Below are 25,720 nucleotides of genomic sequence, written 5' to 3'. Positions count from 1 at the left end.
TGAGAACATTCATTAATTATGAAAGAACTATGAGTAATAATAAAGAACTTTTAAAAGTACAATACCTTGGTTAGTGCAGCAGTATGATCTTCTCCACAACAAATATAAACTATTTTCTGAGATCTTAGTGACTTTAGTAAATTGGGAACATATCTATCTGAAAATTCCAAAAAGAGATGTTAGCATTATTTTAAAAATTAAAACACATCTAAATGTGTATCTTCTACAGCTTCCCAAGCTCAGTAGATAGCTGCGACTAAATAATTTTAACTATGATTCAATGATTTTGTACTATAAGCTTACTAAATCAGGCTCCCAGGCCTACCTATACTATTGTGATAAAAAGGAGACTTAAAGAGTTAAGTGCTAAATAGTCAATATGACAATCAATTGTCAAAAGAACTCAGCAATTAAGGAATTTCAAAATTGTTTAACTGCTTCTAATTTTCCACCTATACACATCATTCTTTATATTCACTTCATGAAACTTATACTGACAGGATCCTACTTAAGAGCTTGAAAAAGAAAAAGTGTACTTGTGGCTGTTTTGTAGCAAAAAAGATACATGATATCCTAATAGGACATATTTTTCTTATGCAAAACAAGGTATTAATTATTTCTGGAAGTATTGGTTGCTTACCATTACTAGTTCTTAATAGATCAACAACTCACTTTTGTCCATTTCAGTCACTACAATTATATCAAACTATAAGAAATTAGCTTTTGCAAATAAAATATTGGCATTCAACTCAAAGTAATTATGAAAAATAAGTTCTAAGATCCCAACTTGTTTAAGTTATAATTTTCTTCAAATTCAAAATACATTTATTTTTAAGACTTTTGCATCAATGTTAAAAGTGAAGCCCAACCAAAAATTAAACAACCCAAATCATTTACACATTTCCTTGAAAAATTCAAAGATTAACACTTCATGTTACTTCCCCAGAATAATTTTATAGCTTCTTTCCACTAACAGTGGCCAATAAACGGATTGATCAACAATTTGAAGATGAACATCCAAACATCCAGTTTATAGTTTTTTAATTAAAAAAGGGTATTTTTGTCTTCCTGCTGCATTCCCCAAATGAAATTTTTAAATAACATCTCATCCCCACCTCTATACCAGGGAAGTTTTGAATACATTTCTCTCTTACACTATAGAATCTTACACTATAGAATTTTTCTCAAAAGATCACCTCTTTTAAAAAGTACATGTAAACTATACATAATGAGAACCTACCATTTTCATCATTAAGACCTAGCTGACCAAACTTGTTGCGTCCCCATCCAAAGATAGCTCCAGAAAGGGTGAGTACAAAACTATGGGCTCCTCCTGCTGCAACTTGCATGAAAGGGATTCCAAGCAAAGACTTAATCAGCTGTGGTGAGGTTTGCTTTTTACAGTCAGTACCTAAACCCAATTGGCCATATTTATTCTGTCCCCAACAGAAGACTTCACTTGCTGCAAAACAATAATTGAAAAAAATTTTTCTCACATGCAAAAAATTTATTTTGAAAATCATTTCATTTCAAATTTCATATAAAGAATATTATTTTGGGACATTATTCATATTATCAAAAGAATATACATATTCTTTTTAGCAATTATGCTTATTTCTTATATGAAAATATACTACCTAGAAGAACATTCAGTATTAGTACACTTCAACTTTGATTGACTACACAGATGAACAGGTGAGTCACTTAACAAGGAATAATCTCATTTTCTTATGCTCAACAGTCTCCTGTTAATATTCTTGAGTATCATTTTTGTCCTATAATTTCTCCCAAGAGGCACTTATTCAAGCTCATAACTTCAGTAACTCTATGTTCATCACATTCAAAATTTTATCACTAGCCCAAACGTCTCATGAGCAAAAAAACCCCACATAACTCATTGTTTACCTGACATCTATACTTGGATATTTCAAAGGAACTTCTAACTTAGGATGCCATAGACTGAATTCATCACCCCATTCTACTTCCCTGGACCTCTTGCCAGTGTTCCCCATTTCGGTAAATAACATCATAACTGACTCAGTAGCAAAAATTACAAACCTAGGGAGTCTTCCTTAATATTCCTTTTGTCTTTTATCTCACACATACCCAGTCTATTATACATCACCAGTTATATATACAGTTTTCTTTCTAAAGAAAAATATGGCAAATAGATCCTTCCTCACCATCTTACCTGATTCTTTTTTTTTGAGACGGAGTTTCGCTCTTGCTACCCAGGCTGGAGTGCAATGGCGCGATCTCGGCTTACCGCAATCTCCGCCTCCTGGGTTCAGGCAATTCTCCTGCCTCAGCCTCCCGAGCAGCTGGGATTACAGGCACGCACCACCGTGCCCAGCTAATTTTTTGTAATTTTAGTAGAGACGGGGTTTCACCATGTTGACCAAGATGGTCTCGATCTGTTGACCTCGTGATCCACCCGCCTCGGCCTCCCAAAGTGCTGGGATTACAGGCTTGAGCCACCGCGCCCGGCCCTTATTCTTAATATAGTTTTCCCTGCCTGTCACTTTTGCTCCCATACTGCCATCCTATTTTGCAACTTTAGACATCCTTTTATTAAACAACTGGCACTAAATAACTGATACACTAGTAACTAACTTTTGTTAAATTGAAATTACAAAACAGCACACACTTAAAAGCAAGATTCCTTCCAAAAAAATCAGAATCCTGGTTCCTCTTCCAAGAGACAATCACTCTTACCAATTACTGGTAAGTCATTCAAGAAATGTTCTATGCACATTGATAAACAGACATTTGTATACAAGCATAGAGATATTGTAAAAATGCAGATTTGATAATATTGCTCACCTGAAAAAATATGTTTCAGTGCTTTCCTGTTGCTCTTGGGATAAATACTTTAAACAAGGCCTATAAGGTGCTGTGTACGATCCACCTATGTTTCCAATCTCTTATCGTATCAGTTTCTTTCCTCACTCACTATACTCTAGCCATAGTTGCCTTCCTTTATATTCTCCAAAGGCCACTTCTCACACACGTGCCGTTCTCTCTACCTAAACCTTCACCTTATCTTTGTCCAGGTCCAGTTCATTTCAACTCTCTCCCAGCAGGAGCCTTCCTTCCCTGATCTCCCACATTAGGTCTAGTACCCCTACTGTACATTTTAAATACCCTGAAGTTTTTCTTTATAGCCCTTATCATACTATGTAATTATGTCATTATTTGTATGACTGTATCATGAGGGCTAGTAAGTAGTGCATTGCTTATCACTATATACTGTGATATGCCTAGCTCATACTAAGGGCTCTATAAAATGTTGAGCAAATGAATAAGATTTTGCCTACAGCATAAAGCTGAGTAAGGCAAAAAAAAATAGGTCAATATGAAAAATTGTCCTCAGTAATACCTTTGAGTTTATATTTATATTAGATCCACCTACCAAAATATCAAAAGAGGAGTTGGCAAAACAACAAAGAACACACAGAGATTCCATGTTCCTAACTGCCCTTTATAACAGATTTCTCTTTTTATTTCAGCCTAAAGTATGAGTATGTCTCCCTCACAAAACCCACATAAAACTACATGCCAATATTCAAATACACCACTTTCTTCACTCTATGCCTTTACACTAGCACAACCCCTTAGCCACTCGACATTTCTCCTAGTCCTTCTCAACATTTCTCCAATTATTAATAAATAAGAAAATAAATCTTTAAAGCCTGCATCAAACACTAATCCCCTCCTTATTGTTACCAATTATATCAATTAGAAACAATTATATCATTGTCACAGCATTGTACCTTTACCTTGTCTGAAATAATACATATTTTTTTCTGCCTCAAACTACAGTTATTTATTTGGACATCTGACTCTTTCACTAGACTGTATGATCCCTAAACCTGTCTCTTTATTTACCTGTGCTCCCCCATGGTTCTAGCTTAGTGTTTATTTGTAGTAGGCTTCACTAAATAATAGTAACCGTGGAACAACTGGAACCTATTTCTTTTAATGGTAAAAAACATACATATGGCAGATTCTTTACTAACCCATGTTCCAGTGCTTAGCTAGGATACTAATAAGTTAAATCAGTATGAGAGGAATGCAAACAAAACTAATAAATATGTTTGGCCTTCTCTATTTCTATTCATAGAAAGTTCATCTGTGAGATTAAATGAGATTGGGGAAGCAATCTTCCCTAGTCGCAGCTACGAAAAGTTTTTAACTGGTTAATAAATAGACACAAAAATCAATTTTATGTCTATATAATAAACAAAAAATGACACCATTCACAACAACAAAAAACCAAATATCTAGGGGAAAGTCTAATCAAAGGTGTATAAGAACTGTCCAGGTAAAACAAAACGCTAATGTGAAAAATTAAAGGGAGACTTAAATGGATGAATATACCATGTTCTACAATTGAAATGGTCAATATCGTAAAGATTTTCCTTGAATTGATTTATAGAGACAATGAAATCCCAATCAAAATCCCAAGGGTGTGTGTGTGTGTGTGTGTGTGTGTGTGTGTGCGTGTGTACAGACTAATGAGCTAATTCTAAAAGTTATATGGAAATGAAAAGGATCAAGAACTAGGACAATCTTGGAGAAAGATGAGCAAAGTTGGAGAACTATATGCACAATAAAAAAAGTACCAAGTAATAAAACTGAAGGGAAATAAAAAACGAATACTTACCTTTAGAAAGTGCAAGTGAATGATAGTAACCACAAGCAACCTGTACAATCTGGATATCTGACAAGCTTTTAATATTTCTAGAAAAGAAGAAGACAGATCAAGATCAGTTAATTCCATTTAACAAATTGATCCTGAATGCTATTTATTACTTATTGATGGCCTACTATATGCACATAGGTCACACTAGTTTTTTCATACAAGTCTAATTTTACCATACCAAAAATTTATGCTAAAATCAGTTAATAAGAGCTAGATACAAAAAAATAAAATTAAAAGGGATGATAAGAAAACACCTTGGAATACAATAATGAAGCAAAGTGAACTATGATCATACCTCAAGTACTCCTCAGAGTGCTCTTATAATTCAGACATTTTCTTTCATTATAAAAAAGTTTTTTAAAATCATCAGCTTACAGTTAGAAACTTGGCAATACATTTGGAAAGCAAATGTACATTATCTAATTTGTCTAAAATTGTTGTCTTGCCTAATTTAATGTATGTTCTCCTTTATCAGGTTTCTGAAGAACCAATAGGGCTTTTTATCATGTTCTACCAACTCACAAATTATATGAAACCTATTCCTTACAAGCTGTCCTTTTGCTCTACGTCTAAATCAGGGACATTTAATTTTTTTGCCAGAGAAATTTACTCAATTCACATTTATAACAATCACTACTAATACGTTAAGTCTTATTTTCTTCTCTCTTGTATTTTGTCCTTACACTTTCATAATTTCTTCCCCTCCTTTCCTGAGTTTTATTTTACTACAAAACAATTTTAAAGGCTCATTTTTAAAACATTACAAAAATCAATTAACTTTGCATGTATATCAACCATCCCAGCATCTTCTTAGGTTCTTTCCCTTTACCTGGTCATGCCACTGTTTTTCCTGAATGAATGTTTTCAAGAAAAAAAGGGGGGGAGCCTGGATGTGGATTACAGATAGTTTACTGTAATCCCAGCATTTTTGGAGGCCAAGGCAGGTGGATCGCTTGAGATCAGTCAGGAGTTTGAAACCAGCCTGGCCAAAATGGTAAAATCCTGTCTCTACTAAAATTAGAAACAGAAAAAAAAAAAAAATTAGCCGGTTATGGTGGCAGACACCTGTAGTCCCAGCTACTCAGGAAGCTGAGACAGGAGAATCACCTGAATGCAAGAGGCAGAGGCTGTAGTGAGCCAAGATCACGCCATTGCACTCCAGCCTGGGCAACAGAGTGAGACCCAATCTCAAAAAAAAAAAAAAGAAAAGAAAAGAAAAAAGGGGGGATGGGGAGGTACACTATGTTTCTTACTTCCTTTTACCTGATATTGTCACCTGACCTGATTCTGCCATAAAAGAGTCTGGAGAAAATTCTGACCAGAGTTGACACATGATTTTCGGGAGGCAGCTTCAGTAAATCAAATTTTGAGCAGGAAAAAGGAGAGTTACTCTAATTCCATATTATTGTACTAAAAATATTTTTATTTAGTGAATTTATGCTCTTAACTACAAAACTTGAGAGTTGTATTGCTACAATTTAGCAGAATCCAACAAATTAGCAGGATGCAATGTACCTTCAAATTTTCAAACCTAACAAAATGCCATTTCTCTGAAATAACAAAATCAAACACTGGTAATGCAAAAAGAGTAAAGAATAAAAATACATGAACATACACAACTGTGCTCAAATTACTAAACATTTACTGTTATTGCTTATGTGTACTAGGCAGATGATACATTGACCTGTTCAGCAAATTAACTATTTTAGGGGAAAAAAAAACAAAACAAACCACCACTCTGGGTAGCAAGTACAATTTTGCAAATGAAACATGTCAAAATACTACATTCTCATAGTACTGTTTTTTCCTTCATAGTATTTATCGGTACTATTAGTATACATATTCATTTAATATTTGTCTCTTCTGCTAAACAATAAATTCTGTGAAGGCAGACTATGTGTCTTATACCCATGATAATCCCTAGCACCTATTATAGTGCCTAATTATTAGTATGTAATGAATATACTGTTCAAGGATAAATAAATTTGTAAGGTCTTGGAGGCTTTAGTATTAATTAGTCATAAAATTTGAAAAAAAAAAACCTTCTAAATTTGCATAGCAATTTATACTCAGTCACTCTCCTTTCTAACCTAAGGCTTGTGAATACACATAAATGCTAATATGTTTTGCCATTATCTACTACAGAGACCAGGAAATACATTCTTTTGTCTCATTACTGTGTCAAAAAAAAAACTATCCCTTTCCATGTTCATATAAATGTATTAATACCCTGAAGACTGGGGCAATATTGCTTTAACTTTCAGAAGTTAAAAAAAAAATACTGTGAATGGTAAAATAAAGCTTCCCATGTTCCATTTTTCCTAAAGAGATAATTAGAAAATAAATAAATATTTTAGAACTCATCAAAAGTCATCCCCTTTGTCACGTAAAAAAGATAATGTGTTTAATGGTTTTTGAAGATTCAAATATACTGAACTGAAAAGCAAAAGAAGCCAGAATAAATTTCGTAAATTAAAAAAATATACATACATATGCATGCATACAAAACATAAAGATTCCTAATTAATCAAATCGGTTTTAAAAAATCAGAAATCAGACCTCCATAGCAAACATTTTATACTGCTTACAAATTTCAAATAACTGTCTAAAGTTTAGAGTATGTGAAATATTCTAAATGACGGTGATAGTACTAAAATGATTCACTGTAAATAACTGAACCATTTCTTGAATAAATTTTGAAAGCAATTTGAAATTCGTAAAAGTTAAAAACTTGGAAATAAGATTTATACACCCTTCCTTTGGGATGCTGCTAAAGCATATTAATTACGCAATATGTATACTGTTGTATTCTTCTATTTTTCCAACTTAATGTGTAGCGGCAATACAGGCAGAAACCAGGCATTGCTAGTTATGTTTCTGAAGACAAAATTCCAACTACTAATGTTAATAATTAGTAAAAAGTTTATATTATGTAATTAAACATTTGAGGAAATAAAGTATTAAATATTTTCCCAATTAAACAGAATTAACAATTTTCTATTTTCCAGTTAAGCCACAACTTTCCTAGTTATTTAAGAAAAATCTTAACACCAACTCATTTCAATTTTCAAAAATTTATCTCACATTAGGGGAGTTGATTTTTTTTAAAAAATGAAAAATTTAAACAACTGATCTAGTCTGTACCATTAAAAAGTACTCCTTTCCTTTTTAATTAACAATGCTCTAAAATTTCATATGCTAATATTAGGCAGAAATTGTAACATATTTTTAAATGAATAACAAGAAAATAAATTGCATTTTTGGCCTGGCACGGTGGCTTACACCTGTCAATCCCAGCACCTGGGGAAGCCGAGGCAGGTGGATCATGAGGTTAAGAGATAGAGACCATCCTGACCAACATGGTAAAACCCTATCTCTACTAAAAACTACAAAAATTAGCTGGGTATGGTGGTGTGTGCCTGTAGTCCCAGATACTCTGGAAGCTGAGGCAGCAGAATTACTTGAGCCCAGAGGTGGAGGTTGCAGTGAGCCGAGACTGCACCACTGTACTCCAACCTAGCAACAGAGCAAGACTCCGTTTCAGGTAAAAAAAAGAAAAAAGAAAATAAATAATTTTTTTCTTTTTTTGAGATGCAGTTTCACTCTTGTTACCCAGGCTGAAGTACAATGGCGTGATCTCGGCTCACCGAAACCTCTGCCTCCTGGGTTCAAGCAATTCTCCTGCCTCAGCCTCCTGAGTAGCTGGGACTACAGGAGCGCGCCACCATGCCCTGCTAATTTTTGTATTTTTAGTAGAGACGGGGTTTTACCATGTTGACCAGGATGGTCTCGATCTCTTGACCTCATGATCCACCCACCTGGCCTCCCAAAGTGCTGGGATTACAGGCTTGAGCCACGGCACCCAGCCCAAATAAATAAATTTTTGACCCAGCTAATAATTCAAACATGTTAAGTCAGTTTGTATAGTCCAGAAATAGCTGTACTCACAAAAATAATAATCTTACACTATCTTGCCGTAATTTTTTAGTGCATATGTCTAAGAAGCAGAACTTTTAAAGGATAAACTACATCTTTACTGCCAATTATTTTTCTGAAGTCTGTGAGCAAAGTTATATATTTCCACTTACATTAAGATAATAAAATATGGGTAATTTTTTTAAATAAAAAGGTGTAATACATAGTCTACATTAAAATCTAGCCAGAAATGCAGGTCTATAGACACTAACTATCACTATTTAAAATACATGCTCTTTCCCAAAGTAGTGACTTCAAAACAAAACAAACTTAGAAGTAGGAAAGAATTCATTAACAAATTAGTTTCAGCTATATCCAATTATTAATTTCACATTCTTCTTTAATATTATCCATTCATTGGCATAAAAAATGAATTTTGTCACAAAAGTATAATCTCATGTGAATCTTTCTGATTACTCTTTTTTTTTTTTGAGATGGAGTCTCGCTCTGTCACCCAGGCTGGAGTACAGTGATGCTATCTCAGCTCACTGCAACCTCCGCTTCCTGGGTTCAAGCAATTCTCTGCCTCAGCCTCCTGAGTAGCTGGATTACAGGTGCCTGTCACCACAGTCAGCTAATGTTTTGTATTTTCAGTAGAGATGGGGTTTCACCATACTGGCCAGGCTGGTCTTGAACTGCTGACCTTGTGATTCACCTGCCTAAGCCTCCCCAAGTGCTGGGATTTACAGGCATGAGCCACTGCACCCAGTCTTTTCTGATTACTCTTATGAAAATCTATAAACACTAGACAAGACACAGGGGCTCACGCCTGTAATCCCAACATTTTAGGAGGCCAAAGCCAGTGAATCCCTTGTGTTCAGGAATTTGAGACCAGCCTGGACAGCAACATGGAAAAACTCCATCTCTACAAAAAATATAAAAATTGGCCAGGCAGGCCAGGCACAGTGGGTCATGCCTGTAATCCTAGCACTTTGGGGGGCTGAGGTGGGTGGATCACCTGAGGTCAGGAGTTCAAGACCAGCCTGGCCATCATGGTGAAACCCTATCTTTATTTAAAAAGAAAAAAAATTGGCCAGGCCATACTAGTGCATGCCTATAGTCCCAGCTGTTAGGGAGGCTGTGGTGGGAAGATCACTTGAGCCCAGGAGGTTGAGGCTGTAGTGAGTGTAAGCATGCCACTGCACTCCAACCTGGGTGACATAGTGAGACTCTGTCTCAAAATAAATAAATAAATAAATAAAATCTATAAACACCAATTTTTAGAAATCAGTGTATAGATACTAAAAATTTACAAAACTGGCTGACATCTCTGAGCCACCTAGAAAAAGCTTTACATCTAAAAGATGATTTGGTACTGAAATTAAAACTAAAACTCACTTGGCACTCCTCCTTTCATAAAAAGGAGTGAAATACTGAATGGCCCTTTAAAACCTGATACTATCAGTAAAAACTATGTATATGTTACAACAAATCGGATCAAGCCATAAAATTCTGAAAAATTGAGATGGATGAAGAGCAGAAATACCTTAACACACAGTTTAAAGTTAATACAGATATTGAGCACATACAAAAATAAAGATGTTTAAACCAAAGAACTCAAGTAAATTCTCTTTCAGGTCCCAATCCAGGTTCATTGTTATTATTAGACAACTCTCAAATAAAATTTTTATATAATAAAATTCTCTCCTTATAATTAACTTCCTTTCCATTTATTATTTACCTATGTACTACTGACTAAAATCCCTTAAAAGTGAACAGCAACAGAAATTTAAGCATGAGAATCATCAGAATGGTAAAGTAAAAAGAAAGGAAACTAGAAAGTTTTGCCATGAATCATGGATTTGAGAATACTGACTTACAAGATCTAACATGCAAATATCTTTTCATCCTAAAAACACAATTTTTAAAAAAATCTTAAATTTAAAATTCTGTTCTATAAGAATTACTTGTGAGAAGAAATAAAAGGAGTAGAGGGAAGGTCAAATGTGAGGTCACTATGTTTTTATGAATGCTTTAAGAAAAAAAAATATTTTTCTCCCAAAAGTTCCATCATTAAGAGAAATCAAAAGGACACTGGGAATTGTGTGTGTTATTTATGAGTGCAGAAGAAACAAAGGGTAAGCAAATTGGGGAGTTTTGAAGAATTTGGTTATATGTTCAATAAAGAAAATAAAAGTCTCAACAGATAGTTCATTATTAACAGGATATAAAATGTCAAATTAAGAGTTCCTATGCTCCATTTTCTTATTCCAGTAGTTACATCCTCATTCTTAAACCAAAACAAAATTTATCAATGCTAAAAACAAAATGCGCTGGGCGCGGTAGCTTACGCCTGTAATCCCAGAACTTTGGGAGGCCAAGGCGAGTAGATCACTTGAGTTTGGGAGTTCAAGACCAGTCTGGCCAACATGGTGAAACCCCATCTCTACTAAAAATACAAAATTAGCCAGGTGTGGTGGTACATGCCTGTAATCCCAGCTACTAGGGAGGCTGAGGCAGGAGAATCACTTGAACCTGGGAGGCAAAGGTTGCAGTGAGCTAAAATCACACCACTGCACTCCAGCCTGGGCAACAAGAGTAAAACTCCCATCTCAAAAAAATAAAATTAAAAAACAACAACAACAAAAAAAAAAAACAAAATGCATAAAGATGTGTAGAAAAATGCCATCTGCAGTAAATCTAAAATTAACTTAAGAATACCTTGGTTTCCTATAGCATTATTTTATTCCTACAACTATTACTAAGAAAAAGAACAAAAGAGTTTTAAGAGGTCAGAATTTATATAAATATTAAAACTAAGTATGAGTTAATACATTATTTATGTATCTAAAAGAAACTGAATGCTTTTCTTTAAATCTATATATTTTTACCTATGTAAAATATACATACTGCTACAGTTTTTAATATTAAAACAATGATTGGCCAGGAGCAGTGACTCAAGCCTGTAATCCTAGCACTTTGGGAGACCAAGGCAGACCACAAGGTCAGGAGTTTGAGACCAGCCTGGCCCACACAGCGAAACCCCCATCTCTACTAAAAATACAAAAAATTAGCCAGGTGTGGTGGCGTGCACCTGTAATCCCAGCTTCTCAGGAAGCTGAGGCAGGAGAAAAACTCGAACCCGGGATGCAGAGGTTGCGGTGAGCTGAGATCGTGCCATTGCACTCCAGCCCGGGCACAGTGCAAGACTCTGTCTCAAAACAAAAACAAAAAACAATAACCATGATTATGTCCTATATAAATCTGTAAGACTAAAACACTGATGAGACACTGCTTATTTTCTAATTGTAAAATGATTATATGATTAATTAACTAAATTGTGATTACTGCTACGTAAAAAGAGGAAACTGACTAAATTCTTTTTAGAGTAAGCATGTTGGACTTCAACAAAAATAATAAAGACTGAAAAAAACAAGTTAGTGAAAAATATGTAACAAACCAATATTTAATAAATATTTCAGTAACAGGAATGCTCGAGATAGTAGAATTAGTAGTTTAAATTAGTCTAACTCACTAATAAAAATATATAATGAAGCAAGTATTCCCTGCCCCTTTTTTTTGGTAACAAACATAAATTCTACTGACTACAGAGAAAATATAGGGTATATAAAAATAGCAAACCAATCAATAGCTCAACCAATTTCTTATCAAAGGACTCAAAGAGGAGAAATAATGAGATGTCAACTTTTACATGCCTAAAGATAAGCAAAATGATTTAGATTAACAAATTTATTATAAAAGATTGTTAAGGATCGCTTTCTGGTCACCTTTGTTACCTGGGTACTCTGATGCATTCCTCTGATCCTAACAGGCCAAGCTGTCCATCTGAATCGAGACCCCAAGCATACACCTGGCCTTTGTCATTTAATGCTAATGTATGAGCTTCTCCACATGAAACAGCTACGATATTTTGGGCATCCAAGGCAACAACCTGCTCTACAGAAATAAAGAAGAGAGATATTACATTCTAGTTTTGAACTTCCAGTAAGAACAAAACACATTCTTCATTTTATACAAACAAGCTAAAGAAATGCTTAAACACATACTACATATAACCAGCTATTTTGAATTATCTAACAAATATGTTCCATACGTAATTCTCATTGTGGTAAAACACAGATAAATACATTATAGAGCATAATCAACTCAGAATATTAAGTGATCTGAACACTTGGGAAGAAGTTAAGGGTTTATAAAGATTCTCTCAGAATGTACCTTCTATTCAAATCTATTACCAATAAAAGTCCAAGTTAAAAACAAAAACAAAAAAAGAGGAAGAAATCATTTAAATAACCTGGGCTGCTTGATTTTAACAATATAATCATAACTGACACATATATTACAATGTACATGCTGCCGTGAAGTGATTCTGAAATTAAGGAAACAGGCACACTGGCTCACGCCTGTAATACCAGCACTTTGGGAGGCCAAGGAGGGTGGATCACTTCAGGTCAGGAGTTTTGAGATCAGCCTGGCCAACAGAGTGAAACCCCATCTCTACTAAAAATACAAAAATTATCTGGGTGTGGTAGCGCATGCCTGTAATCCCAGCTACTAGGGAGGCTGAGGTAGGAGAATGACTTGAACCTGGGAGACAGAGGTTGCAGTGAGCCGAGATCATGCCACTGCACTCCAGCCTGGGCGACAGAGCCAGAGCCTGCCTCAAGGAAAAAAAAAAAGGAAATTAAGGAAATAATCTGAATTAGCAACTTCTGAATAGAAAACAAATTTTTAAAGATCTCATAAATAAAGCATCTATTAGATACGGTGAGTAAAGAACTAGAAGAGAGTAAACCATGACTGACAAGCATTCTATTCTGATATTAACTAAATATCAAAAGATATAAAAGCTGCTTACTTGGTTAAAATACGTTCAAGTTAAATCAGAAATTAACTTAAAATACTGGCCCTACTACCAGAAGCCATCAATTGACAAATCAATAAGGAAAGTGAATTTGTTTTCCCTAGTCCTCAAGATGTGTTTGTCAGTTTAACTAGTACACGTTTTTTAAAAGATGCCATTTAAAATTAACGTTCTTTCAGCTAATAAGAAAGCTATAATCATTGTCTTCAATGAACTAAAAGTCTTATGTTGAAACGGTTAAAACTGGATCAATCAGGGTTTCTTCAGAGGCACAGTTTAGCTTAATTTACAAATGCAGCTGTTCAATAATGAAACAGACTGAACCAGAGTGTGTGAAATTCCTATCTATACAGAAATTCAAATTGTATCTAGATTACTAGCTTGTATTTTGGAGGGGGAGGTTAGCCCTAAATAGCCTCTAGGAACCGGGGCCCGGCACGGTGGCTCAGGCCTGTAATCACAGCACTTTGGGAGGCCGAGGTGGGTGGATCACCTGAGGTCAGGAGTTCAAGATAGCCTCTAGGAACCTACATAACTCTAATGATATATGAAGTACTTACCTTCAGGTACTATGGGGTTGATTACTCCTGAAGCTTCCAGTACATGGAAGTTCATTACACTAATCCCTCACTTTTTGGATAGCTTTTTAAAAATTACTTTGCATAAACATATAAAAACCAAAAAGGAAAATAAGATATGACCCACGCTGTTCCTCAAAAAAAAAAAAAAACTTAGAAGTATCATTTTGTTTATATCAAAACATTCCCATAAATCTTAATTATGAAGAAAGAAGTACATGTGTAAAAGATTTATCTCTCACAGAGGTTTCAGAAAGTCAAGGTCTCTCCAGAACAATCCTCAAAGGAAGTAGCAGAAAATGACAGGATGACAAGAGGGGTAAGACTGCCTGGTTGGTTCAACAATAACAAATTAATAGCAATGGCTGTAAAGACAGCAATGGCCTTAAAGTCAAAGGCACCAAAATCTAAGAAACAAAGAAGCAATCACTTATATTAAACACTTATATTGTATACTTCTTGTGCTCCAAGCACTGGGGAGAGAGAGAATAAAACAAGTGTCCTAGCCCTCAATTAGTTTATGGCCTATGGAAAAACAAGTGAGATAAAGATTGCTACTACATGCTAAGATAAACATATGCAAAAGACATGAAAGGAACATGAACTATTTATGTAAACCTTAAAGACAGTCCAGGCAAGGTAGTTCACACCTGTAATCCCAGCACTTGTAGAGGCCAAGGTGGGGGGAATCACTTGAACCCAGGAGTTTGAGACCAGCCTGGGCAACTAGTGAGACCTTGTCTCTACAAATAATTCCTTTAAAAATGAGCCAAGCATGGTGGTATGCAACTGTGGGGAGACAAAGCAGGGAGAATCACTTGAGCCCGGGTAGTTGAAGCTACAATAAGCTATGATTGCGCCACTGTGTTCCTTCATGGGTGACAGAGCAAGACCGTGGCTCCAAAAATAATAATAAATAAATAAACCAAGAATTTTAGAAGACTGTGAAAACTAGCTGAGTCCTAAGCTGAGTAAAGAGGAGATTCCATGTAACTGAGGAAGGAGACCCAGACATCTAGAATCACCACCCCCTTGACTTCCACACTGCATTTCAATAGAAGAAAAGGCTGGCTCACTGGTGCCTCCTAAATCACCTTCCTGTATATAGCAGGCATGGTGTGGGGGAAATCTCTCCAGAAGACATTGTTTTACTTAAGATCAAAACCCCACCTCATTCCCTTTCATATGTGATTTCTAAAGCTATAAACCAAAGACCCTTTCCTACGTGATTTCTAAAGCTATAAATCCAAGACCCTTTCATATGTGATTTCTAAAGCTATAAAACCAAGACCCTTTCACTTGTAATTTCTAAGGCTGTAAACCTAAGATTCTTTCATGTGTAATATCTAAAGTGTAAGCCTATAGAAATACAGAGCTTCTCTTTGTTAGGTGAGCTTGGTCATTTAGACAAATTGTCGCTTGGCTCCCAGCCGTAATAATAATAATAATAATAATAATAATAATAATAATAAAGACTTCTTCCTTCCCAGTTCGATGTTTGAGAGGTATGTTTCTTACAGCCACTCCTGCTTCATTTGATTCCCTGAACAGGAAACGAGTTTCAGTTGGCAGACGGCTAGAAAAGCCTCTCAGGTGGTTTGCCTAGCTCTTCAGAGCATCTCTGAGGGGGGCTCCTGCCGGATGGGGCAAGACAGTTCTTGAGAGTGCTCCCAGGCAGGTATCTGCCCGGTGAAAAGCCTCTCCAGAGCGGAGCAGGAAAGCCCCGCAGTGTGGATCTAACCAGTGACTGAACACTGAGAAGGAACAGGTATTTGGAATGTCTGGACAACAGAAACACAGTAGGACTGGTCCCAGGAAACTTGCTCACCTCCTTTAGGTAGAAGCATGGCCTGATCACCTACGTGTGCCAGATGTGGCACTTTTGAACTTGGCTCTCTCTTCCTCTACTTTTGTGACTAATCTTGGAAGCTTTTGCTTATGGTTTCAATTTGGGTAGAGGGAGGAAAGCAAGTTTGTGTGTGTGTGTGTCCAACTGGACTCACTGGCCATGAAAGATGGGAGTATAATGGCCCATTAGAGGGGAGGCCTCATACTCCAAGCAATTTGTAGGGCTGACTGGAATTAGAGACGGCCACACAAGCCTAAGTGGAGGAGCCTTTGCTATTTAGGCGTTGTGAAAGGGACTGAAGCAAATGAATCAGAGTGTGTACTGCATCCTGCTGGGTGGGAACTGCTGTTGGTGGAGTAACACTCTCTTAACTGTGAGAATTGTTTTTTTGGCATGTAGACATGGTTCATGCTCATAGCAAGCCTTTAGAGACCATGCTGAAAAATTTCAAGAAGGGATTTAGTGGAAATCATAGAGTAGCTATGACACCAGAGAAATTAAGGACTTTATGTGAGGTACACTGGCCAGCATTTGGGGTAGGTTGGCCCTCAGAAGGGACCCTAGACAGGTCTCTTGTCTCCCAAGTAAGGCATGAGGTTATATGCAGCGAGCCAGAACACCTTGATCAATTTCCGTACATAGACTCGTGGTTGCAGTTAGTTTTAAACCCTCTGAGGTGGTTAAGAGGACAGACAGCAACTGTTTTAGTGGCCAAGGGACAAACTGCTAGAAACCACCCCCCTCAACGCTGCTGAGAGATGCGGACTCCCAAGGTCCAGGCAGATTCAGTGGCAGAAACCACGACTCCCAAGGTTCTGGCAGATTCGGCAGCCAGAGTTTTTGCTAATAATGTCCTCTCCTCCTCAGGGACTCCCTGCCCCTGGGCCAGAAGCCTCAGCACCCCTACCAGAGTTGTATACCCCTAAACCACCCAGAGAAGACAAAAGAGAGTGCAGAAAAACTCCTCCCATTGCTACCCACTTCCTGGAGGGACTCCCCCTCTGGCAGCCTGTCTGCGATCCAAGGCAGGGGTGCAGATGCCTTTAAGAGAGCAAAAGTACACAGAACTGGATGAGGACGGCCACATGGTAGAAAAGCGTGTTTTCACGTACTTGCCGTTCGCCTCAGCTGATCTTATCAATTGGAAAATAACAACCCGTCTTATACTGAGAAACCCCAGGCTCTTATTGATCTACTGTAAACTATTATTCAGGCTCATAACCGCATTTGGGCTGATTGCCATCAGCTGCTTATGCATCGTTTTAACACGGACGAAAGGCAGAGAACACTCCAAGCCACTTCTAATTGGCTGGAAGAGCATGTTCCTGCAGATTACCAGAACCCCCAAGAGTATGTCAGGGTCCAGTTACCAGGAACTGACCCCCAGCGGGATCCGAACACCCCAGAGGGCATGCAGAGGCTATTCCATTACAGAGAAGCCTTGCTGGAAGGATTAAAAAAGGGGGCCCAGAAAGTTACAAATATTAATAAAGTCTCTGAGGTTATTCAAAGAAAAGAGGAAAGCCCCACACAATTTTATGAAAGGCTGTGTGAAGCTTACCACATGTATACTCCTTTTGATCCTGAGAGCCCGAAAAACCAACACATGATAAATATGACATTAGTCAGTCAGTGTGCAGAAGACATTACATGAAAATCCCAGAAACAGGCAGGATTTGTGGGCATGAATACTTCACAGTTATTGGAAATAGCTAACCAGGTGTTTGTAAACCAAGAAGCTGTGAGCCATAGAGAGAGTCACAGAGAAAGCGAGCACCAGGCTCAATGAAATGCCGACTTGATAGCTGCCGCTATTAAAAGAGCGCCCCCAAGAGGGTGGGAAAAGGGGGGTTCCTGGAAAGCCTCCCAGTCAGCCCACCCGCGCCTGCAACACAATCAGTGCCCTTATTGTAGAGAAGTAGGGCAATGGAAGCCCAAGTGCCCCCAGCTAACAGGAAAACAGGGAGACCCTGAGCACAAGGCTTCAGACAAAAGTGAAGGGTCTCTGTTCAGTATAATGGAAGGACCACTGGACTGAAGGGGACCACACTCCATTGCCCGCAAGGAGCCCATGGTCAGCATGACAGTGGGGGGCAAGGCTACTGACTTCCTCATTGACACAGGTGCTGAATATGTGCCCCTGCTAGGAAGGGATCTGCTCAGTAAGCTACAGGTGACCCTAACCTTCATCACCGAGAATGGCATCTTACAGCTGGCACTGCCTAAAACTGGGGTCATAATGGCCCTCAGGGTAACTCGTGAGGAAAAGTGGAAACTCTTCTTAACCGAACCAGACCGGGAAATAGAGCCAAAACAATGGCCTAAGGTCTGGGCAGAGCACAATCCACCTGGACTGTCAATCAACGAGACCCCTGTGCTCTCTGAAGTCAAGCCTGGGGCTCAACCAGTTAGACAAAAGCAATATCCAGTTCCCCAAGAGGCCCTAGAAGGCATTCAGATCCATCTAAAGTGCTTAAAGGAATTAGTTCCTTGCCAGTCTCCATGGAACACCCCCTCTTGCCTGTTCTTAAACCAGGGACCAAAGACTACAGGCCAGTCCAGGACTTGTGCCTGGTTAACCACAGTGACTTTGCAACCAACTGTGCCTAATCCATACACACTGCTGGGATTATTCCCAGTGAAGGATAGTTGGTTCACCTACTTGAACTTAAAGGACACCTTCTTTAGCATCAAGCTGGCTTTTCAAAGTCAGAAACTATTTGCTTTTCAATGGGAAAATCCAGAAACAGGTGTAACTACCAAGTACACCTGGACCTGGCTATCCCAGGGGTTCAAGAACTCTCCCACCATCTTTGGAGAGGCATTAGCCCATGACCTCCAAAAGTTTCCAGCTAAAGACTTAGGCTGTGTTCTGCTCCAATATGCTGATGACTTTTTATTGGGACACCCCACAGCAGTTGGGTGCGTAAAAGGAACAGATGTCTTACTTCAGCACCTGGAGGGCTGTGGGTATAAAGTGTCTAAAAAGAAAGCCCAGATTTGCTGACAGCACGTGTGATATCTGGGGTTCACCATCCAGAAGGGGGACCGCAGCCTAGGAACAGAGAGGAAGCAAGTCATTTGCAACCTGTCAGAACCCAAGACTAGAAGGCAGCTGAGGGAGTTCCTGGGAGCCGTGGGTTTCTGTAGATTGTGGATTCTGAGCATTGCAGTACTGGCCAAACCCCTATTTGATGTGACAAAGTGGGGAGACAAGGAGTCCTTGAAATAGGGGATCCATCCCAGCAGCGTCAGGCCTATCAGGAACTGAAAATTAAACTTATGTCAGCTCCAGCTTTGGGGCTGCCTGACTTAACAAAGCCCTTCACATTATATATAGCAGAAAGAGAAAAAATGGCAGTTGGGGTCCTAACCCAAGCAGTGGGACCTTGGCCCAGGCCTGTAGCTTACTTCTTTAAGCAGCTGGATGGAGTTTCCAAGGGATGGGCCCCATGCTTAAGGGCCCTGGCATCAACTGCTCTGCTAGCACAAGAAGCAGATAAGCTAACTCTGGGGCAGAACTGAAATATCAAGGCACCTCACGCACTAGTGACTCTAATAAATACCACAGGGCCTCACTGGTTAACAAATGTTAGGCTGACCAAATACCAGGGCCTGCTATGTGAAAATCGCCGCACCACCATTGAGGTCTGCAACACTTTAAACCTCACAACTTTGTTCCCGATTTCAGAGGGCCCAGTTGAACACAACTGTGTCAAAATCTTGGACTCTGTTTATTCCAGCAGGCCTGATCTTCAGGATCAGCCATGGACAGTAGTAGACTGGGAGTTGTATGTGGATGGGAGAATTTTTGTTAATCCACGAGGGGAAAGGTGTGCAGGATATGCAGTGGTAATTCTGGACACTGTAATCGAGGCCAAGTCACTGCCTCAGGGTACCTTGGCTCAGAAGGCTGAACTTATTGCTCTGACCCAAGCCCTAGAGCTGAGTAAAGATAAGGTTGTAAACATTCACACTGATTCTTGATATGCCTTCCTGACTCCCCAAGTACATGTACAAAGAAAAAGGCCTGTTAAATTTAGGGGGAAAGAAATAAAGTATCAACATGAAATTTTGCAGTTGCTAGAAGCAGTCTAGAAGGAGGGTGGCAGTCATGCATTGCTGAGGACATCAGCGGGCCCACACCTCTGTGGCCCTGGGAAATTCCCGAGTTGATTCAGCAGCAGGTAAGGCAGCATCTGCTCCCTACCGAGCAGCAGTTACAGCCCCTCTGATTCCCCAGATACCCAACTTGCTGCCTACTTACTCTAAGGAGGAAAAAGACTTTCTCCAGACAGAGGGGGAACAACTGATTAAAGGATGGATTCGGCTGCCAGATGGAAGAATAGCTGTACCGTGGCTATTAGGGGCTGTGGTTGTACAAGCCGTACATGAAACCACTCATTTAGGTCAAGATTCACTAGAGGTTGTTAGGCCGGTACTTTTACATCTCACACTTAGCCCTGACCAAAACTGTGGTGCAGCGATGTATTACATGTCAACAGCCCAACGTGAGGCAAGGTCCAACTATTCCCCCTGGCATTCAAGCTTATGGAACAGCTCCGTTTGAAGATCTCCAGGTAGATTTTACTGAAACGCCTATTTGTTAGTCTTGGTGTGCATACTCTGGGTGGGTAGAGGCCTTCCTGACTAGGACTGAAAAGGCCCATGAAGTAACCCATGTGCTGCTTCGAGATCTCATCCCTAGGTTTGGACTGCCACTGCGCATTGGATCAGACATCAGACCAGCATTTGTGGCGGTTTGGAAAACAGCAACGGCCTTGGGTATTACTTGGAAACTGCATGCTGCCTACCGACCTCAGAGTTCCAGAAAAGTGGAAAGAATGAACCAAACCATCAAAAATAGCTTAGGGAACGTGTGTCAGGAAACAAGATTAAAGTGGGTGCAGGCACTTCCCTTGGTGTTATTCAAAATTAGATGGACTCCCTCTAGAAGGACAGGATATTACCCCTATGAAGTCTTATATCACAGGCCCCCTCCCATACTCTGGGCACTCCCAGGAACTCCTTGGGAGTGGGGAGAGATTGACTTAGGACGCTAGTTACAAGCTCTAGGGAAAATCACTCAGGATATTTCATCCTGAGTAAATGAAAGATGTCCTATAAGCTTATTCTCCCCAGTTCACCCTTTCTCACCAGGTGATCACATGTAGATAAAGGACTGGAGTGCAGCCCCTCTGAAGCCACAGTGGAAAGGACCCCAGACCATGATCCTGACCACCCCCACAGACATAAAGGTAGAGGGAATCCCAGCCTGAATCCACCACAGTCATGTGAAACCAGCAACAGCTGGAACTTGGCAAGCTACATCAAACCCACACAACAACTGCAAAATCACCTTAAGAAGGACAAGGAGCCCTGCTCCAGCCACATCCCGGAAGCTGGCTGCTCCACATACGGCCAAAGCATGAGGAAATGCATCATGGGACTTGTTCTTCTTAATATTTGGACTTGTACAGTAGGGACCATAACTAATTTTGAAGAATGCTCTCAGTATGTACACCAGGTTACTAAGGCAAGACAAAGTTACTGACGTTCTTTTGTTATACAGTTATTATGAGTGCGTGCACAGGGACATAAAAGGGAACCAGTTTATATAATGGTGCTCAATGTAAGGTATGTAATCCAGGGGATGGACAACCCGATGTATGCTACGACCATCAGAGCCCCCTACACATACGACTTTTGAAATTAGACTCCTAACAGGGCAATGGAATAGCCCTACTAAACTAATAGCTAAAACAGAGAAGGGAAGCCCAAAGCAGGTCACCCTAAGGTTTGACGCCTGTGCAGCCATCAATGTCTGTCCTTCCAGTGGGGGGGTACTGTGGTTCCCTCGGATGGGAACAAAGTTATGCAGAAGAGCATAAGTACCTCTGCCAAAAAACCTACTGGTGCTATGACTGCCCCTATTGATCATGTGTCACCTGGGCCACTTGGAAAAATGATAAAAATGATCCTGTTCGCCTTGTAAAAGGGAGAGACACCATTCCATGGGGTAATGTCCCCTACGTCTCAGGACATTGTAACACAGTAGAATAATCACAAACCCCTAAGAACTCAAATGAGAAAAAAGGGGAGAGTGTAGTGCTAGAAATTGATGGAAGTCAGCATCCAGATTCAGGGAAAAATCAAGAAACACTCAGCCCAGCCAGTGTGCCAGCACTTTTATGATACATTAAATAAGCCAATACCAGAACTTCCAAAAAAGACAAAGAACTTGTTCCTCCAACTTGCTGAAAATGTGGCCCATTCCCTCAATGTCACTTCTTGCTACGTATGTGGAGGGACGACTATGGGTGACAGGTGGCCATAGAAAGCCCGTGAGTTATTACCCTCTGACCCTATCCATGACCTGACCTCAGTTCAAAGGGTTCAAACCAACAGTTTCTGGGTTTTCAAATTACTGGACAATACTGTTCAGCCAGAGAAGGAACAGGCTTCACTATTCCAGTAGGGAAGCTTAGCTTCTTAGGGGAGCAACTTCATAATGAAACCGTTGGCACTGTAACCTGGTGGAGCTCAAACAATAAAGAAAAAAACCCCTCCTAAAATTTCCAAAATTACAGGATGCTTGGGATCATCCTGGGTACTGGAAATACTGGACAGCCCTGCCTGGGTTGTACTGGATATGCGGACACACGGCATACATACAGCTGCCTGAAAGATGGACAGATAGCTGTGTCATAGGCATCATTAAGCCTTCTTTTTTCCTATTATCTGTTAAGACACATGAGCTGTTAGGGTATCCAGTCTACTCTGCTAGGGAGAAAAGAAACCTAAAGATAGGAGAATGGACAGATGATAAGTGGCCACCAGAGAGAATTATTGAGTATTATGGGCCGACCACATGGATGGAGGATGGCTCATGGGGATACCAGACTCATATTTACATGCTCAAACAGATCATCCGGTTGCAGGTTGTTTTGGAAATACTCACTAATGAAACAGGCAAAACTCTGTCCCTTTTGGCCCAACGAGAAACTCAAATGAGAAATGCGATTCATCAGAACTGGCTAGCCCTAGATTATTTGCTGGCAGCTAAAGGAGGAGTCTGTGGAAATTTCCATCTAACCAACTGCTGCCTACGCATAGACGACCAGGGTCAAGCAGTGGAGGATATTGTACGAGACATGACCAAACTGGCACATGTGGTATAGCACGGATTTAACCCTGAGTCTTTGTTTGGAGGTTGGTTCTCATACTTAGGAGGATTCAAGACTCTCATCATAAGTGTCATAGTAATAATAGGCGTTTGTTTGTTACTCCCTTGTTTACTCCCCGTTCCTTCAGATGATTACAGGATTCATCACTACTGTAGTTAGCCAAAAAATGGCATCACAAGTATATTATATGAATCATTACCAATCAGTTTCTTCAGAGGATCTGGAAAAAGAATGAATGAGACCTTTCACAAATATTATAGAGTGGTGAGGGTCTCAAAGGGGGTGGTGAGGAAGGAGACCGAGGCATCTAGGATCACCTCCCCCTTGACTTCCATCCACACTGCATTTCAGTAGAAAAAAAGGCTGGCCAGCGCCCGGCCCAGCCGCGATGCCCACGTGCCCAGGATGCCTCCTCCCGCCACTGGCCCAGCTGTCGGCCCTGACTACGCTACTGCTGCTGCTGGGCCATGGCAGTGGCAGACGTTGGAGAGCCTGGGCTCAGGGGGTGGCGGCGGCAGACGGGCCCCCCGCGGCAGACAGAGGGACAGGCATGACCCTCACAGCAAGCACCTGTGCACAGCCAACATGTTCACGCACGGACACAGCCAGCAGCTGCAGCTGACTTGGAATGACCTGGGAGACAAATACAACAGCATGGAAGATGCCAAAGTCTACATGGCTAAAGTGGACTGCACGGCCAACTCTGACGTGTGCTCCACCCAGCGGGTGCGAGGATACCCTACGTAAAGTTTTTCAAGCCAGGCCAAGAAGCTGTGAAGTACCAGGGTCCTCAGGACTTCCAGACATTGGAAAACTGGATGCTACAGACGCTGTATGAGAAGCAAGTGACACCAGAGCCAGAAGTGGAACCACCCAGAGCCCCTGAGCTGGGGCTGTATGAGCTCTCAGTGAGCAACTTTGAGCTGCACATTGCACAAGGCAACCACTTTTATCAAGTTCTTGGCTCCATGGTGTGGTCACTGCAAAGCTCTGGCTCCAACCTGGGAGCAGCTTGCTCTGGGCCTTGAACATTCTGAAACTGTCAAGATTGGCAAGGTTGATTGTACACAGCACTATGAACTCTGCTCCAGAAACCAGGTTCATGGCTATCCCACTCTTCTCTGGTTCCGAGATGGGAAAAAGGTTGCTCAGCATAAGGGAAAGCGCGATTTGGAGTCACTGAGGGATTACGTGGAGTCACAGCTGCAGTGCACAGAGACTGGAGCCGCAGAGACCATCACACCCTCAGAGGCCCTGGTGCTGGCAGCCGAGCCTGAAGATGACAAGGGCACTGTGTTGGCACTCACTGAGAAGAATTTCGATGACACCATTGCAGAAGGAATAACCTTCATCAAGTTTTATGCTCCATGGTGTGGTCATTGTAAGAATCTGGCTCCCACTTGGAAGGAACTCTCCAAAAAGGAATTCCCTGGTCTGGCAGGGGTCAAGATAGCCGAAGTAGACTGCACCACTGAACAGAATATTTACAGCAAGTATTTGGTTCGAGGCTACCCTACATTGTTGCTTTTCTGAGGAGGGAAGAAAGTCAGCGAGCACAGTGGAGGCAGAGATCTTGACTTGTTACACCACTTTGTCCTCGGCCAAGCAAAAGACAAACTCTAGAAACACAGAAGTCACCTCTCTTGCTGGGCTCCTGCACCCTGAATCTAGGAGTTCAATCCCACAGAGGCCACTGGGATCCTGGTGGTGGCTGTTCAGAAAGCAGAACATACTGAGCATGTGGTATCTTCTCTGTTTCTCAAGCCAACACACTCTACAGATTCTTAGTTTCTCTAAGTAAATGTGTAACTCACAGTCACTGTGTAAACTAAATATTTTCAGTGGCGATATATCCCCTTTGACCCTCTCTTGATGAAATTTAAATGGTTTCCTTTGAGATTAAAATAGAGTTGAGGGAAATCAAATTGCTACACTATTTTTGGCTCCTGGGTGATTTTGGTGAAAGCAAGCACATCCAAAGCATAGTTTGTTAACTGCCCACGAGTTCTGGAAAGGTGGCCTTGTGGCAGTATCGACGTTCCTCTGATCTTAAGGTCACAGTTGACTTAATACTGCTGTTGGTCCGTAGCATGGAGCAGATTTAAATGCAAAAACCCACACCTCTGGAAGATATCTTCACGGCTACTGCTGGAGCTTCTGTTCTGTGAATACCTTCTCAATGGGAGAGGTTAGCCGTAATGAAAGCAGCGGTACTTCTGACTGTGCCTGAGTAAGAGAATGTTAATGCTATAACTTCGTTACTTGTCACATCAGTTACCGTTCAGGAAGGTTTCTCACGAGGCAAAACATTTCTTTAGTTCATCACATTAACATGAAGACAGAGTCCACGTGAACTTTAAGACTGGATGTCTCCCATAGAAAGGGTAGGCATGGAAAATTCCACGAGGCTCGTTCTGAGTATTTCATTAACTCATAGGAAGATTCCGGTTGTATTTGTCTCCTGGGGTGACAAGATCAGATAGGCATTCCCAGGCCTGGATATCCAGTGAGGCTCTGCAGCTCCGCTGAAGGGCCCTAACTAGACAGTTTCTGATTCTGTCCCTCAGTAGTCCTTTTAGAGGCTTGCTCTACTTGGTCCAC

The 25,720-nt window shown here is 40.2% G+C and overlaps 1 protein-coding gene and 1 pseudogene across 15 annotated transcripts in view; one reads left to right on the top strand and one right to left on the bottom strand.

Annotated features, from left to right (window-relative positions):
* HERC4 (HECT and RLD domain containing E3 ubiquitin protein ligase 4) overlaps nt 1-25,720 on the bottom strand; it is a 157,261-nt gene that overhangs the window by 100,110 nt on the left and 31,431 nt on the right. For 12 of the 15 annotated variants that reach the window (XR_013524948.1, XR_013524950.1, XR_013524949.1 and 9 more), the window contains 4 exons: nt 12,418-12,577; nt 4,667-4,743; nt 1,241-1,462; nt 66-157 (listed from right to left, as the gene is read on the bottom strand). Coding sequence is in view for 12 of the 15 variants with exons in the window: in XM_002756310.6 (XP_002756356.1) it covers nt 66-157; nt 1,241-1,462; nt 4,667-4,743; nt 12,418-12,577 (551 nt within the window). In the remaining 3 variants the exon portion in view is untranslated. Of the gene's footprint in view, nt 1-65; nt 158-1,240; nt 1,463-4,666; nt 4,744-12,408; nt 12,578-25,720 lie in introns of all 15 variants that reach the window. The other 3 variants (XM_078345821.1, XM_078345822.1, XM_078345823.1) reach the window with 1 other exon arrangement.
* On the top strand, nt 23,508-24,886 carry LOC103796718 (thioredoxin domain-containing protein 5 pseudogene; annotated as a pseudogene).

The sequence above is a fragment of the Callithrix jacchus genome, chromosome 12, assembly GCF_049354715.1.
Source record: "Callithrix jacchus isolate 240 chromosome 12, calJac240_pri, whole genome shotgun sequence".
Classification (NCBI taxonomy): Eukaryota; Metazoa; Chordata; class Mammalia; order Primates; family Cebidae; genus Callithrix; species Callithrix jacchus.
The sequence above is the reverse complement of the archived record's forward strand: the minus strand, read 5'-3'. Positions and strand labels throughout refer to the sequence as shown.